General features: G+C 42.6%; 1 protein-coding gene across 6 annotated transcripts in view; it reads left to right on the top strand.

The window, feature by feature from the left end:
* Positions 1–17,595, top strand: part of MSRB3 (methionine sulfoxide reductase B3) — a 109,613-nt gene that overhangs the window by 9,240 nt on the left and 82,778 nt on the right. For 2 of the 6 annotated variants that reach the window (XM_037389724.1, XM_037389723.1), the window contains exon 2: positions 10,312–10,438. In XM_037389724.1, coding sequence (XP_037245621.1) covers positions 10,312–10,438 — 127 coding nt within the window. Of the gene's footprint in view, positions 1–3,891; positions 3,955–5,960; positions 6,030–8,209; positions 8,333–10,311; positions 10,439–17,595 lie in introns of those variants that run through there. The other 4 variants (XM_037389728.1, XM_037389727.1, XM_037389726.1 and 1 more) reach the window with 4 other exon arrangements.

Below are 17,595 nucleotides of genomic sequence, written 5' to 3'. Positions count from 1 at the left end.
AGTATTAACTCATCTGATTGTACTGTAAGTTCAAAGAACATTTAAAGTATTAAGATAAATATTATTTTGCTGTAGTATCTTCTTACTGTTCATATGCTGTTCATAAAAATCAGAATACATCTGTGACTAGGGAAGACTTAAGAATTTCTGTTTTACTTGATGGAATTTTATTGTATGGTTTAGAGGTTCTTTTAAGTTTTTTTTCACCTGCATAAAGGTTCGTTGGTTTTAGGATGGTTAATGTTACTGTTAGTGTGTGAGCCATTCTTTTATGGTTTTTGTGCAGTATCAGAATTTCTTCAGGCTGTAATTTTTTTAAACTATTTTTGGATAAAAGGCAGAGGTTTTCTTGTATATTCACAAGGCTGCTCTGCATGCATAACAGGCTGTGTGATCAAAGATACGTTTTCAAAGAGTGCTTTTATTCTGTTGACATATGCATAGACTTCCGTGTGCTGAGGATGTTATTTGAAGGATGTTGCTTGAAGGGTAACTCATGAGACTGTGTAATATCTAATTTTATGAAAGGGAGATGGCTCCTCTTTGTGGTGATGAGTGGTACTGGTTTTTAGAGAAAGCCACGTAGAAAATTTCCATGTAAGGGAGACTGCTGGGGAGAGATTGGCAGCTATGATGTCTTTAACTCAAAATGCTTTTCTTGTAGCTGGGATGATAAAAAAAGAAACCGGTTAACCAACCTGAATTGGTCTGAACTGCTGTTATGCTAGCTCACAGGGAGATCTTAACTAAATTTTATAAACCCCATACTTCATAAGCTTTTTTACAAAATATGAGATGATACTTGGGTCTGGGTTCTAGTCTGATCTAAAAATTTTATTTCCTCATGTAGTGAATTATAAATATACAGGGAAATAATTCGGCTTTCAGATAGTTTGTGCTGAAGAATGAAATGCTGAATGAAATGACACAGGCTGATGTCTGGGTAGAATGTGTGTCTATGTGTGTCTTTTGTACTAGAAGTTTATTTTTCTAGTAGGTTGCCTGGCATTTATAGTACATTGTGTGCATATACATGTAGATAGATATTAGCACCAACCACTTCTTCAATTAAAAGATTTTTAACTATCTTAGAAATCTGCTGGCTGTAGGCTTACTCATTATTTGTTGGTAATTTCCTATGTGCACTGTAATAACCCCATGGCATTTGATCCTGCATTGAGGATGCTTCAGTTTGCTGCTGTGGCAGGGTTTGTTGTTTCTTTGGGGTTTTTTATTCCCTGATATGGATTTTACTCTGAGAGCTCATTAAATCAGAGGCCAAAACCATGGCTGAAACCAAACCTGGTTTTAGCTCTGATGTGTTCAGGGACCTTGTCTCCTTCGGTGGACTAGGAAGTGTCATTTCTACATTTCCTTACAGTGCCTCATAAAACGGGGTCATCAAATTTAACTCATCTGCGACGTTTCAGAATTCAGTTTCTCTGTGCAGCAGAAGTGGCAGCTTCCTTCACACCTCCCGCCCTGCAGCCCCTCTGTGCTGTGTGGGACAGGAGTGCACACTGAACAAACTGCTGTGGGGCGGTTTAACTCGTCTCAGTTTAAGAACAAGTGAGACAATGTTCTTTTGAAAAGTGTGCTTCTTTTCACATTTAAGGTTGGAAGTTCTGTTAAGTCATGCCAGTTCTCAGCTGGAGGCTTTCTCTTGGCTTCATTTTTATGAGATATTCTACCTAAGAGAAATGTCTCATATTGCATATCTGTTGTGTATCGTTACCCAAGCAAATAAGCTTTGTAAGCTGAGGAAGGAGTCTGCTGAGTTACGGAGCACTGTGTAACAAAATTTAAAAGAACTCAAATTCCAAATTATGTATTTCTTTAATCTTCAAAATTAGTTGTATTTTTCTTTGAGAAATAAAAACTAGTACGAAGTTGTTTCAGAAAAGCAGAATAGAAATTCCTGTTGAAGGGCTTCTGTTCACTGCTAAAAAAGAAAGTTGTATTCCACCTTCTGGTAAATGATGCATGGGATTTGTCCCGAGTTAAAAATAGAGAGAATAGAAAGCTTGTTAGCTCTGCTGTGTTGGTAAGTTTAACAAGGCAAATATTGGTGGAGAGGGAGAGCATACCTGCTCAGACTGACCTTATAGTAAAAATAAGTATCATGTCTTCGGTGCTAGGGTACCTCTTGGATAGGTCTATTCACAGCAGTAACTCAGAAGTTTTTAAAATTTGGTTTTTTTCTTTTAGTACTGAAAATTAATTCTATATTGGTAAGCAATGCAAAAAGCTTTTGGGCTTGCCAGTAGGAATTGTTAAATTAAAAGCTTATTTCCAGAACACTTGTATCTCATCATCTGAGCACCAGAAGCAATTAAATCTTCACTGTGCTGGAGAGGACTGCCTGGAATGGAAAAGATTAGATATTTTTCAAGATGTTGAAAGGATGGTGATTCTCGGAAAAGACCCATTTAAGAGTAGTTTATGACCGTTGTAGTTATAAACTCACTGCCGTAAAAGGAATGTGCTGTATCTTGGCAGGCTACCAAGTCAGGGAAAATTAAAGTGCAGCTCAGCACGCTATTTTAGTGCATCAGATCTGGGAGGAACAGGAATGGATGGGAGGAAAATCCCAACTGACCTATATTTACTCTCCTTTGGGAAGTATTGCCGGTCATAACTATTGGGAAACAATCTGCAAATGACAGATGTGTGAGCACTTGCAAGGCTGAGACTTGCTGGTTTCTGCCCTTAGCTAAGGATCCTCTTTCGTCCTAGGCTTGGGGACTCCTTACTTGTCTAGTCGCTTCCTCTCCTTGGCCTGTCTCTGATTTTTCTTGTCTCTTTACAGTTCCACTTTTCCCATTTCATCCATTGCCCACAAGGCTTGCAGTGTCTTGTCTCTACACTAAGGCAATGTCCTTCATTTTATACCCCTCCCTAAAAACCAAACCAAAGTCCCTTGAGCAAGGACTCTCTTAAATTTTGTATTACCTAAAGGAGAATCAATTAACGCCCTCCTCCCCCTGTACTCAGTGTAGCACAGAGGTCCTCTGCATCCTTACTGTATGAGGCCATGTCCCTCGGCTGTTCAGAGGGGACCGGTACCACTGCCCTACTGTGTGCAAACGTTTAGTGGTAAAATAAGAAGAATTCAGCCTTGCAGTTCTCTCCTCCATGGAAGCACGTGCAGAACAGGGAGGCATTAATGCACTTTTCCCCTTCTCCCTTTTTGCGGGGGAGGGGGGAGGGAAACCAACTTCAAAACCCCCTTTGTTTTGATTATCCTCTCATGTCTTGGGCCTTTTTGATTTGGCCCCTGGACACACCTCTGGGCTTGAGTTACACCAGCACACCAGTCTCTTTGTTGCCAAACTGGTTTTTCACTAGCTGGAAAGGGGAGCAATGCAGTTGCCAGTTCAGCATACAGAAAGGGGTGTTCCTGTAAGGGGTTGTGAGCTTCCCATCTTTGGCAGCTGATGCTAGAGAGGATGATAGCTCAATTCAGTGATTAAATGAAAATGAAATATAGCTCTTTGTTCTCTGCTCAGTTGTTGTGTTTTTCTTTTATAAGTATAAATCTTTGTTTCTGTTCTGGATAACCATTCTAATATAAGTGCAAGCTCACAGACATATGGAGCCCTACCTCCTTACTTGGCATATTTTTTTCTCAACAGTTGAAATCAATGAAATTATCTTGAATTGTGTGCAAAGGTTTCAGGATTGATTTATTTCCCAATATGTTAATGGTTATTTTGTTGGAAAGATGATCACTTTAGCCTGCATGATAATCTGAAATCTACTGTGGGAATCTCATCTGTCTTGGATGGAGGAGCAAAGTGTGGGTAATAAAGCTCAGACTGCACTCCTAAAAGATCTCCTGATTCACCTCAGCGGGAAACTTGTACACAGCCTCAGGATGGAATATGGAGGGTGGTTAGTTCCTGAGGCTTTGCTTGTCACTGCGTATCACAGAGTGGGACTCAGGGTGAGCAGGTGAGAATATGCATTCCCACTACAGGGAGAGCAATGCTTCCATGCTGTGTGATCCTTCCTCATCTTCTTTTCCTGACTTCTTGTATTTTTTTGTCTGATCTCAACCTTTAGGTTTTTCTTCTTTCTCCTCTATTCCACCTGTTAATATGCTGAATATAGAAGATACTGCTATTTAAGCTTCCCAGCTAGAATATGAAAAAAATACATCAGTAACATTAATAGGCTGGCCCGTATTACCCCATTTCACAGGAGAAGAAAGAGGTCTGGCCTGTGGGCACCATGAGGAAGCCGTGGGACCGGGGCGGGCCTCCAGCACCTCTCGAGCTGTATCAGCTGCAGTGCATGCTGTGCTTGGTGTGTCCAGGCAGGCATGCACCCACCTCCAGCCCTGCTTGCCCTGCAGGTGCAAGGACAACCATGACAGTTTGTGTTATGAAACATTGAAAATACTCCTCATTTAAACACTTTTCTGTTTCCTCTCCTGTAAGGGCCATTAAAACATCTGTAGCAGGATCTGACAGTATCCTAAAATGTATGTTAGCCAAATTAATATTTGAAAATCTGTTACGTGTTAGACTGTGTGTTCAGTGTTGCAGAAGGGTGTGTATCTTAGGTTTGAGTTTCTATGATAAATACACTCAGTTGCTACAGGAAAGGTTTAAAAACAAAGTCCAGCATAAGATAATATGTAAAATTCAAGAAAGCAAAAAGATTTTGAACTTCACTGTTCAGGCTCCTTTCTGATGGTGCTACTAACTTCAAGTTCAAAGCTTGAGGTTTCCTGAGTTTCCACTCAAATATTACAAGGTATGGCAGTAATTACCTCTTTTATCAGGGCACAATGTAAACTTCCTAAAGGTAGACTGGGTTGCCATTCGGTCTACATTTGCACATTCCAGCACAAACAGCTAAGGAGAACTTGCTTTAACTGAGAGTGTTAAAAGTGAAGTGGGAATTCAGGTCTAATACTTCTGATTTCTGTGGCTGTAACTGAGAAGCTAGTATTGTATGAGGGGAGGAAAAAGAATATGCAGACAAGCATGCAAGTGAAATACTACAGTACTTTTGTAGACCTGTAAGGCTGACACGATTAGTTTCTTTCAGAATGTTCTATGCCTCTTCAATAAGTGTTTGAGAAGCTTATATTTATAATTATCTTGGTGATGTTTTGCTGCATGTTGTTAGCTGTTAATGATGAGAATACTTTACTCTTATCAGACAGTGAGCTTTTGCGAGGTATTTTAATAGCAAATCACAAACTTGTGAAGGCACCTGGTTTGCATTATCAGTGGATGTACAAGCACATGAAAATCCAGAGCATAAAATCTCTCTTTAAAGGTGAATTTCCAAAGGTTTTGTTAATTACCTTTACAATTTTGTGCTGAGTGCTTCAAATACAGTACGATGCATTGAAGCATGCAGCTGTCTAAAAATATAATTATAAAGCATAAATACGTATTCACAGGATGTATGCTTTTTTTGAGGGCTGAAGGCTGCCTCCCCATGGTTCTAGCAGGCTGTTGGGAGGCCGGGACAGAAAGGTTATGAGAATACTTCGTGCGCTGCAGTGGGTGCAAGTTTCAGGATCAGAGGTCTTCTTGGATTGGAAGGGGGAACTGGAATGCTTCCCTTCTCCTTTCTTTGATAAATAACTGGCAGTCCTCATCCCCCTGCTGAAATGTTTTCCTGTGTTCTAGTCTCCTGCCCCAGCTGGCAGCTTGGTGATGGTTATTGGATCAGACCCTATTTAAACATCTCTTTATAAGCTATTAAACATTGCCTTTATCCCCACCTTAGCACACACCAAGACAAACCTAAGACATTTACCACAAACAGCAAAGTCCCTAAAAAATACCAAGTGCAACGTGGGGAGCAGGAGAGACCGAGGGCTTTGGAATTAGCAGAGGATGTGTTAAGGGAAAATGACTAGAGAGTAAATAACTGTTTAGACACAGAGATCCATGATATACTGAAATATTTGCTCACGTGGTTCTCTCTAGGCTGCACTTCTTGTTCCTGCAGTGCCCGGTGGTTGCTCTGTTCTGTCTGCTGAGTCTGACTGGCAGCAGCTTTAGGTGAGCAAAAGCCAAATAAATAAAAAAAATCCAAATGCTAAGCTGGGAGAAAAAAAAAGTATATATTAAATATTCCACTAAGCTTTATCAGTGAAACATTTGGTTATAATTTGATCTATGTCAGAATAAATAAATACATAAAACTTTTGCAAAACAACTGTTTGAACTTACTGCTGGACTGGAGAAACTTAACAAACAAATATTGATTAAAATTAAACTGTTAATGTAACACTTGAGTATAGCAATCTCACAGGTCTTTACTGTCTTCTAACTTCTGGTTGTTTGGGTTTCTCCAGTGTGGCAGTATTTTTGCTCTTTGCTTTTTCCAGTGACACAGAAATTCCTGACAAGAGCATGGCGCTCTGGCTACTGTGTATCTATCTCTAATTGTTTCCTGCCCTTCAAATGGGGTCAGAGACTTGGGGGTGGGGGGAGGGAAATTAAAAAAAAAAAAGTTGAAGCCTCACACTACTAAGGTCTCATTATTGGGGCAAGAAAAAAAAGATGGTTCCTTTAAGAATGTGTGGGGTGTTTTTACTTACTTGTAGAGGGCTAAAACTTCACATTTTTCTTGTGAGAGCTGGGATTCTTGTGTAATTTTAGGAGTTCTAGACCTGAGTTGTCAGGAAAAACACTGACTATGGAAAAACTTAAACCAGTAATGTTATCAGCTCCTGAGATTCTTGGTGTTTCCCTTACAACTTCTAAAAGCAACATGTGATGATACCAGAATTTAATCTCTCAAGTTGTCCCTCTTCCAAAGAAACTTCTCTACTTGCAGCCAGAGGTTGAGAAAACATAACCTGAGTACATACAGAGTTCTTAATTTCTGAAGGACAAATTTGATAGACCCCCTACATTACTTTTAATGAATCACATTTCTTGTGATTTCTGAACATTTGCAATTGGCAATATAGAAGCTCTTGAAAGCTGGCAGTACTTCATCATATGCCAACATTAGGTTATCAGCATCCTAAAAGGAAGGCTTATCCTGGAGTTAAAATGTGTATTGTCCTAGCAAAAGGCTCCCGAAGCCCACCTAATGAATGACAGTTACTGCTGTATTTGTATGCTCTATATTTATAAGATTTACAAGCTATCTCTCAGCATAGTGTCCATCTTACAAGAGCCAGACAGATGAAAGATCCACACTGGCCCATGTTGTGCCAGGTTAAAGAGTTTAGTGTAGTGAAAGGGCTCCAAGAGGTTGCAGCGGTATCCTGGGTTTTGCAGGCTGTGCAGCAAGCAGCACCTTTCAAAAAAACTGTGGCCCACCAAACAACAAAAACAAGATGTCACATAAAAAACCATCATCCCCTCCTCTGGATTGTGAGTTTTGCTCAGATGTCTTCGTGGAGCATCTATCCCGGCGTAAAAGTGGCCTGTTGCAGTGCTGTAATAAAGGTGGTGGTGGGGGGGTGACAGGTCTGCGTGGTGGGGGTGCAACGCTGCAGTACTCGCCATGGCTCAAGCACAGGACAGTTGCATTAGCATGGTGCCATCCCCCAGGCCGCTTGGCCCCAGCACTGGTGAGGTGGGCCGCTGTGCCAGCCCAGCTAGGTTTCCTCCAGGCTGAGGCCAGCGCCTCCAGCACCAGCATGGGGTCTTTGCTTAACCTGGAAAGGTCTGGGTGTGCACGGTACGGGAATTTGAACCACCCGCAGTGGTATTTCCAGGATGGTGTTTTCTTCCCATGTTTCTTGTTTTGCTCTGGCTGTCACCGTTCGAGAAATCTGAGACACAAACCCAGTTCCCGAAACGGTTGCAGGCTGTGGCCGAGCTTGCACCCGCTGCAGGAGGAGCTGAGGAGAGAGCTTAACCCGTCACAGCAATGTTACCGTCATTCATCCCCAGCCTGCTCTCTGGAACGGGCGGGCAGGGGTGAAGCCCTTCCACACCAAGTGCGCTAATTGCGTTGCGTTTGGCTTTGCTCTCTGTGTGGGTTCCTCAGGCGCGGTGCTCGCCCGGGCCGGTGGGCTCCCGCAGCGGGGCTTCGCTTGCGTGCGTGCGTGCGGGGCTTGGCACCCGAGGGCCCCTCCTGCGCCAAACTACCGGGCATTGCTGCAACGTACCGAGCAAATGAAAATAGCGATCAAAATGTCAGCAATAAAAGAATAAAGTATGTTAACTGCAATAAAGTACTTTCATGAACGCTCAGTTATATTTTATTGGGCTTTTAGGACTTATATATCCTCCGAGCCTTTATGAATCCTTGAGACTAAATAAGAACATTTCGGTGAACGCTGAAATACTCGGAATTTTCAAGAGGTCAGGATCTATTTTATAATCCTCGGGAATTTCAGGTAATTTCCTTTAAACTGTTTACACTTGAGGGAGCCGAGGTGCGGAGGGAGGAGAGCAGGGAGGTCAGCCCGGCACCGGGGAGGGGGCGGCAGCTGGGCCGCCGGAGCCGCCAGGGGAAGGTGGCGGGGCGTGTCGCGCCACCTCTGTGCCGTGCTGGCGGGTGCCTGCCCCTGCCGCCGCCGGGGGCTTCCTGACTGCGCCGGGGGGTCGTATGGCCGGGGGCGGCACAGACCTGGCCGCCTAGGGTCGGTGTGCCCGCTCCCCCTCCCTCGGCGTGCGGGCCTGCGGAATGGCCCTCGGTGCTGCGGCTCTGAAACGCCCGCTCCCGAAAGCCACGCTGCTGAGCGTTTCGCCGGAGCCAGGCGCTCACGAAGCCCCGCGAGCGGCCCGTGGCCCCGGTGTAATGGCGGCCGGGGGCAGCCGCCGCCTAACGGCGGGGCCGCGGCGGGGGCCGAGCGGTGCTGGGCCGGGGCCGCCAGGCGGCGCCGCTCTGCGCGGGCAGGGGGCGGGGCGTCCGGGGCCGCTGCTGGCGCCGCGCGGAGAGGGGCGCGGGCAGCGCCGGTGCGAGCGTGTGGCGGGGACGCGTGCAGCCCTCTGGTCTTTTATTAGCCGTCAGTCTGCTCGCGAGGCGGTTTGTCCTTTTGTCCTTTTTTCTTTTCTAAGCAGCTCTGCAGCCACTCGTGACAAGGACATGTGTGTGCCTGTGCAGCGGCCCTCCCGGGCTGCCCGCCGTGCGGCGCCCGCGCCCCGTTGCCGCCGTCGCGCCGCACAGAGGCGCTTGGGGGTCGTAGCGGCTTCGGTTGGGATAGGGCAGAGTTCAGGCACGTTAACCGGGCGCGTTCCCGTCACATGCGCTGGTCTGGCCATACGTGCGGCTGGGGCTGGGGGCTGGGGGCTGGGGCTGGCTGTGCGGGCAGAGGCCGTGGTCAGCTTCCCCCCGGCGGTGGGGCGGCCCGGGGGGAGCCCCTGCCCTGGGCCACGGCGGGACCCGCACCCCGCAGCGCCGCTGCTGCCACACGGGCACCTGGGAGGAGAGGGGAGCCGGGCACTGCAGCTCAGCAGCCTGCTGCGGCCCGATCCTGCTTTCAGCAGAACCGCTGGGACTTCGGTGGGGGCTGGCTCTCGTCCCCGATGTCACATAATCTTCTGATGCGCGCTGCGGCTATGAGTGACCGGGCTTTAACGCAGCTGCGTTGCCTCTTTCCCGCCGCAGGGTGAATGAAGCAGTTAGTATTCATGCGTTGCATCCTTCTAAAAGAAAATCTCGCGGCTGCCATCTCTCTGTTTGCTATATTTAAACTGGCCGGAAAATTGTTTAAATATATCTCATGGACAGTTTACAATGCGAATTATTTCCTGTCTTTAAAAAATAAAAAAAAAAAAAAAAAGAAAAAAGTCATGGTTTTAAGATATCTGGCAAGTTTATTGCAATGAAATGTCACGTTCCCCAAACAAGCAATTTTTAGCAATGACTGGTTTCCAGCATTCACCATTCAGAAATGTTATGGCGTGTGATTTTGTTTTAAATAACATAAACAGAAAAGGCCTGCACGTTTGAGCTGCCTGACATTCCTGGGTGTTCAAAGCAGGATTCCTGCTATCTAGGTGAGGCCCTGAGGTTTCTCCCTTAGTATCTCTGCGCTAGTGACCACTTAGGTTGTACCCCGAGTTGCTCTCAGTTGGGCATCTAAAGCAGCTGTTGGGAATGCCCCCTGTAAGAATGCCCCTTCCCACTCACTTGGTAGCATAGAAAGTTATTTCACTGAATATTACGTAATAGATACCAAAATGTTATGGGGGAGGGTATCGGAAATGCGCTAAATGTACTAAGTGCATTTAGAATTGTGCTCCCATGTGGTGGTCTCATAAAATTGTAAGCATTGTTTTTTCTGTGAATGTATCTTAACATTTTTGATGTTTTAATTTGTTCTCATTTTTTTTTTCTTTTTTTTTTTTTTTCTTTTTCTTCCCTACTCAGCTCTTGCCCCTGTTCTTTGCCTCTGGTTTTGTTGGTGAGGATATCACAGTGATGTCTGCATTCAACCTGCTGCATTTGGTGACAAAGAGCCAGCCAGTGGCCCTGCGAGCCTGTGGGCTTCCCTCAGGTTGAATGGGTGCTGCTTGTTGTGTCATGCGTAATGAAGGCCCTTTTAGGAATGGGTGTCTCTGCTGCAGGAAACGATGTGCTGTGGGCTGCTCTGGTTTGTTTAAATTTACCTTTGAACCAGAAGTTTGTTTGCTTTTTTTTTTTTTTTTTTTGTGAAAGTCACTGGGTTGAGTGAGGGTTTTCACGGCTGAGATTTTAGGATGCTTGGAAATGCTGTCTGACTTGTCCAACTATTCTCTCTTAAATTTTACGTTACTTTCCTTGTTCTTGACAAAAGTAGTGGAATTAAACTGAATATTATTTATTACATTGAATTTACAATTTTTTAAAAAGATGCATAAAAGAATTTAGCATATTGATTGCTATTAAATCACTGGACTTAAAAATATTTTCAGAAATCTTAAGCAGTATACTATAGTTACACTCCATATGTCCCTTTTTACATTTTTATTATAAATCAAATATGTTGCACTGAAAATTATGTACAAAAAGTGTGCAGAATTTAAAACTTAATTCTTTAATTCCTCTGACAGCATATTCTTTAGTTATATGACACTTGTCTAAATAAATAAATGGAAACATGCTATGTAATGCCCAGATGCAGCTGCACTTTTCATGTAACGTCCAGGTTCAACTATTAGGTCTGTGAAGGGTGCCGTAAGACCCCATGTTGCTGAAGTGGTGGTATCATGAAAACCTTGAACCTCAGTATTTTGTGTTTCACTTAAACAGCAACAGTATCTTTAATGTCTGCACAATAATATCAGTGTACATAGTTAGGTGGGAGAAAATAAAAGCTGCACTGAGCTGATTTTGAATGTTACTGGGAATTTTCTTGACACCCAAAGAAAAAAGATACAATCCTAGCTAATCCCTATTTGAAGCATCAGAAAAGAACCAGCTTGGGTGTTTGTACTACACTCACAACTGGTTCATATAGGCACAAAAGGTTACGAGCACTTTTTCCCAGAGCTGGACTTAACAAGCATATGGAGGTGAAGTTTGAAGGATTTTTTTTTTAGTGATGAGACATCAGTTTTCAAGCTGATGGATTTTTCTAAAGCTGATTACACTTTATTTGAACTAAATGTGAGTCCAGTTTTTACAGCATTTGTGTTCTGTTTCCCCGCACATGTGCACAAAACTCCCATTAACTTAGATAGGAGCTGCAAACGCATATTGAGGAAGAGAGAGAATAGCGCACATTGTGTCAGCCTGACCTTGGTTTCCTGTTGTATTTGCTGCTAAGCCAGATTTAAAATCCTAAAAATACAGGGCAAGCAAATTTCCTTAGCCCTCATTATGCACTTTTTGACGTGCGCTCGTATGGCTGGTGTGTACCTTAAAGTGGGGGCACTCAGTCTTCTGGCCATTTTGTTCCTGCTCTGAGAAGATCTCACAGTTGGTCAGCTGTAAACGCAGTCAGTCCGTGGGAGGTTTTGCTGTTATGTACCTGTTGCAAAACATTTCATTAGCTATTTTGTCAGATTGTTTTCCTGGCATAATCCAGTACTCACATTTTGGAATAAAAAGCTCGCAACACTACTGTTTATTTCTGTCCCTTTGATCCATAACTATGCAAACATTAATAGATTAAGTTCCACTGGCTGGCTACTTTATAGATATATATAGGGAGAGATATGTAGGTATTTATATATAATAAAACCAAACTCATTTGCTAACAGTGGAATAATATACAATCACATAGCTCACATATTTTAACCATAATCTAAATTTCCCAGATGCTTATAAATTAACATAGTCTTGCTTTGCCTTTGGTTTGGTTTTTTGTGTGTGGTGTATTGATAGGGTTGCAAGTAAATAGTATATAGCATGTATCAAATTATACATGGGAACGAGGTCTAGAGCCAGCATCTGTTTAAATGCCCCAAATGCACTGTGACTTTAACTTTTCAATATACGGAAAACACCCCGAGTTTTCATGTTTTTGTTTTTATAACATAAGACTTTGAGTTAGGACCTTTCCCATCACCCACTCTGTGTGAACTGGAGCTCTGCAACCATACCACTATGTTGTGTGCCCACCGAGTCTGGAATGCTGTGCAGTTTGGTCTCCTAATTCAGTGGCAAACTCCATACAGAAGGAGACTTTCTAACCTTCTGGAACCCCTACCCGCTCAGCATAAGGGAACAAAGTGCTGGCAGAGCTGTAAATTGGGCTTTCAGTTTTACACTCTGTGCAGTTAAATATTTGCAGGACAAGGACTTGAATGAAAGTATCTTTTCAATTTCTGTGCTTGGAATAGTACTTCCTGTAAAGAACAAAGTAATGGAATGCAATATTTACTTTATATTTAATATAAAGTTGTAGATCAGAAATAAGTGATTTTTTTTCCCTAAAAAAAGTTAAATGAACGAAGTAATGTTAGGAAGTATCTTAGAATAGAGGCAACCTTCTTTGAAACACTTTTTATAAGCACGTTTGAGTTACACTGGATCAGTTGTGCTAGTAAAGTGTTTTTACTTGCTCTTTTTCTATTTGTATATTAGTACCTGGAGTGCAGATCTATTCTCCCAAATTGTATTTTTAAAATAATTTTTTGTCTGAAGTTAGGACTAAGCGTTTCAATATGTGCAAACCTAGGCATGGTTTGCCCAGAACATTTTTTTATAGCCGACATGGTGAAGTCGGAGTATGAGCAGGCACTCCCAGTAGATGGCACTAACCATATGCTGTTTTGCACGCCTAGCGCTATATGAAAAGCTTCCCATTTAGGAGTCATTCATACACAAAATACATCCTGAGACCTTATGAACATTTACAAGTATTTTAAGAAAAGCATAAGCATTGGAAGGAATCACATCAACATGTGCTCGTATGCAAACTACCTTCACATTGATTCAAGGTTTCTTCATGACCAGTAACGGTAACAGCTCCGTTGTGTCTCTCACGTGATGTAGAAGTGTTGCTTGTTGAACCCACTTTATTGGAGTTGAATGCTCTAAATTTCTTTGGAAATGTAGGATGTACACAGCACCTGCCAGGATTTAGTTCAGAGAAATTAAATCTTTTTAAAAAAACCAAACCAAAACCACAACAAAACCCCCCCAAACTTTTAATGTAAAAACTGCTTCAGCTGCTTCGGTGCATACCAACAAGTAACTGATACAAGTAACGATTACACAGATTCCATGTACATATGTTTTCTGTAGCAGACCACCAAGCTGTAAAGTAAAAAAATAGCTGATTTTGCTTTGCTGTGTCTTTTAATTATTACGGGTTCTCATTTCTTAAGAAAATCCTGTATTTCTTTAACACTTTGAATGTTGTGCTGCTTACATCACATTTTTTGCATGAGATGATCTGGCTTTTCCTCTCCTGTAGATCAAAGAAAATTATGGTGCTTATAAAATTAGAGTAAAAGTAATGATGAAGAAATTACAGGGGTAGACTTAGGGTTTGTTTTTTTTTCCCTGTATGAAATAATAAAGTCCTAGGTAATATTAAATTGTTGCAAAGTGTTTAATTACCAAAATAACTACTAGTAGGAAAACATACTTTTCTAGGATTAAACTACAATACATCTGTATTAAGATGGTGCTGGGCATATGGTGTAAGTCTTCATTAAGTAAATATCTATAACTGTAGTATAGTTTCTCAAAATTTGTTTTATTAAATCCATGTTAATTCCAAGTTTCAGTATAATGTTTTTTCATATATTTGAAAGGAAAGTTAGTGAACAGAAAATTACTGGGTCTCAAAATTGGATTTTTAGTAGTAATCTGTTAACATAAAGGATTGCTTTTAGGAGCAGATCTCACAAACAGTTACATACATGAGTTATTCATATGCATTTGCCCCCCTGAACTCTCAGACTGCTCGTGTCAGTGAAATTATCTGTGTGCGTAGTGTTCGTGAGATCTGGCTTTAACAATGAGAAGTCTAGAAAGGAACTTAGTCTCATGTGTTCAAAGTATGGTAGTTGCTGTCAAATTTTGTGTGACTTGAGTATGTCTAAATGTTTCATATTGTAAGTTTCTGTGTTCAGAAATACAATTTCCATAATGTATGTTATAACTTTCCTATAGCTTCCTGTAATGTGTATCACCAAAGACGTACTGTTACAGATACCTGTTCACATGGTCTGAAGGAAAATAAAAGTAAGACTGATATGTTGTGTAGCAAAAACCACCAGTATGGCTATGGTTAAATGCCGGTAATTTGCCTTATAAGTCCCTTTTTTCTGGGGTTTATATCTTGAACATAAAAATTTGCTGTGGGTTTAAATATGTCATACAAGGTCTCAGCTGGATGTACTTCTTCCTCAGAACTGGCTGAGGGGCAAAAATTAAAACTAATTTCTATGAACCTAAATTTTTTTAAAAAACTTAAAAAGTTTTTAAAAATCCAAATACCAATTTGGAACAAAAATAAATTTTTAAATTTAAAATACAGTCTTACAAATTACCTAGTTTACTACCTCCCAACAGTTACAAGGAATTCGATAAATGCTTGAAAAGAGTCTTGAAAACAAGCACTGTGTGAGCACAACAGCAAATAGCATGTGAAGCTGTTCAGGTGTCATTATTATATAAATGTCTGTGTGTATGTCTGCCTCCTAGTCATGTAGTAGAATGCTGTATTATCATAGTAGAGCATAACATTATCATATTTTTGGAATGGCTTCAAAATGGGTTTTAAAAATTACCTTTGTATATATCTGTCTTAACGGGAGTATATTCAATGTTATTCTGTATTTACAAATGTTTCTTTTGTACACTACTATTTAGTCTAGAATGTCCTATTTAATACAGTTTAGAATGAAATTTATTTGTATATATCTTATCGGGAATAATACTCTTGTTGTCTCTGATGCTTACAAAACTTGGGATCATAAAGAAGACAAGAAACTCTTTGTTAATATATCCTTTTTGTTTGCACCCTAGGGTTTGTACCCTGTTTTTTCCCCCTTCTTAGCTCCTCATTCTGGTGGAATTTTGCACTCTCTCTCTGCTCATTTGACAGAAGGCGCTTGTCTCTGCCTCATCTGGGTGGAGGCTCCTCAGTGATCTGGCACTGAGTAGCACAGGGATGATGAGATGTTTCTTGTGCTCCCAGACTATGCACAGAGCCAGTTCCTTAATGTGTTCCCTGATGGATCTCTTAAGGTTATTTGCATTCCCTTCCTGCTCCCATAAAGGACCCACCACAAGCCATTTCTATCCTTCTTGCGGGAATGTTTTAATTCTGGGAGCTCATAAATTTCCTGTGCCCTCCGCAGCTCAGGCTTACTGCATTTTTTGCTTAGTTGTGCATGGAAAAGATGAAGGTTCAGCACTGACAGTGTTTCTGTGTTTTAAAGTCTTCTGTGAAAAGCTACTTTTTTGGGGTTTGGACTGACTGTTTATAACAGGAAGTCTGAGAAGTCCTTTAAGGTCTGCCTTCACTGTTTTCCCTTCAAAGCAACCCTAGGCTTTGTCCTTTGAGGAATACATGATGAAGGTTGCAGAGAAGAATGTGATGTAAAGGAGAAATGATGGCCCACAAAAGGGAAGGAGATCGTATGTATTGCTAAGCTGAGGGAGGGCAAGCAAGAAAAGGTGCAAGGTGGGAATGTGTACCCTAAAGTCAGTAAGAGTATGTTGGGAAGTGATGGAGGAGATGATCCAGGGGGTCACTTAGGTGGTGTATAAGCCTGGAATTTGATGGTACATTGAGTGAGTCTAGAGTGTGGACTGGGCACCAGAAACACAAACATGACCATAACATAGCTGTTAGGTTAACCACAGGTTGCTACAGCACAGATCGTGAGCTGGGGGGAAATTCCAGGAATTGTGTTCCAGAGATGGCTAAGAAGCAGAAAATTTTTGTTCTTAGTTACAAGCTAAACGTGTGTCTCATTTCATGATTTCCTTCGAAAGAAGCTCTGTTGGGAAGGGGTGCATGCCTCGGGTGTGAAGGTGCCCCCTGCTCCAGCTGGAGGAGAGGTTCCTGTGGAATGGTAGCTGCTGGCAGGCCAGGGCTGGTGCTGGCAGCTTTGTGCACTGCAGGCTCCTGCTCAATGCTCTGGCCCAGGTCAAGGAGTCTCAAGGAGGGCAGAGTGGGGAGGGGCTTGATCGAGTCCTCTTTAAAGCCCTTTTATAGGGCTTGACCCTATCTTCCTGACCCATAAAGCATGGCTGACTTTCACAGAAGCGCAGGGAAGTCCAGAAGGCCCGCTAGGGAAAGAAGTTGGCAGTTACTAACCTCTTTGGCCATTTCTCTGCCATAAGTCCTGAAGCAGGTTGAGAGGGGAGGGGGGCTACAGTGTATTCCATGGTGGCCACGGCTGGAGCACAGCATGTTCCAGCTGTTCCTGTCCTCATGCTGGGTATGCCCCTCAGTGCTTGGAGATGTGGGATGAAAGGCCACGGAGCAGTCTGTGCCTGCTTGTGTCTTTGCTAAAAGGGTTCCTGAGCAGCTGGAGACAGACCAAGTTTTGCAGGGGGCCAGATCGGGGCTGTTGTGGGGAACTGGAGAAGAAAGACCTCCTCCCACCCTGCTCCTTTCCTCTACCCCCATCCTAAGTATAGATTGCGGCACCTTGATTCTTGAAACGCAGTGCTCATTTCGCAGGCCACACATCACTGTTGTGGAGGAAGCAGCAGGAGGATTTAGCAACAGCCTGAATGCCACAGTAGGCTACATACCACTGCGGTAACTGCTGGCAAATACTGACTTTTTAATTGTTTCTGCTGCAGGGTTAAATCTTTATTAAAGCAGTGTGAATAAACTTATTTTGACGGCTTACTGAAGTATTTGAAATGCAAAAGGTAGCATAAAGCACTCATTAAATTCAGCTTAATTCTGCTGTTAATAAAATGCCTTTCCGTATGTTGTGCACTCTTTTATTGATTCTGACAGAAATCTACTGACCAGATACAGAGTGCTCAGTGTCTCTGCCTTTCTTGTTTTTAATTTATACAAATGTAGTGCCTGTGAAAGGTGCTAGGATCATATAAGCAAAACAAAAGTCCCTGTATCAGTTAGGGGAGAGAGGAAGAGAAATCCATCATCATAAATGTTCCCCCCTCCACCGCTGTACCAATAGATCTTGATCTTGTCTTGCCTGGTTTGCATCTGAGAGTAAGGCAAATAGGTCAGCTGCCCCGTGCACTCTGTCTTTGGCCATCTCAGCAGAAAGGGTAATAAAA

Source organism: Falco rusticolus, chromosome 5 (assembly GCF_015220075.1).
Source record: "Falco rusticolus isolate bFalRus1 chromosome 5, bFalRus1.pri, whole genome shotgun sequence".
NCBI lineage: Eukaryota > Metazoa > Chordata > Aves > Falconiformes > Falconidae > Falco > Falco rusticolus.
Note: the sequence above shows the minus strand (reverse complement) of the source record. Positions and strands in the feature narration are given on the sequence as shown.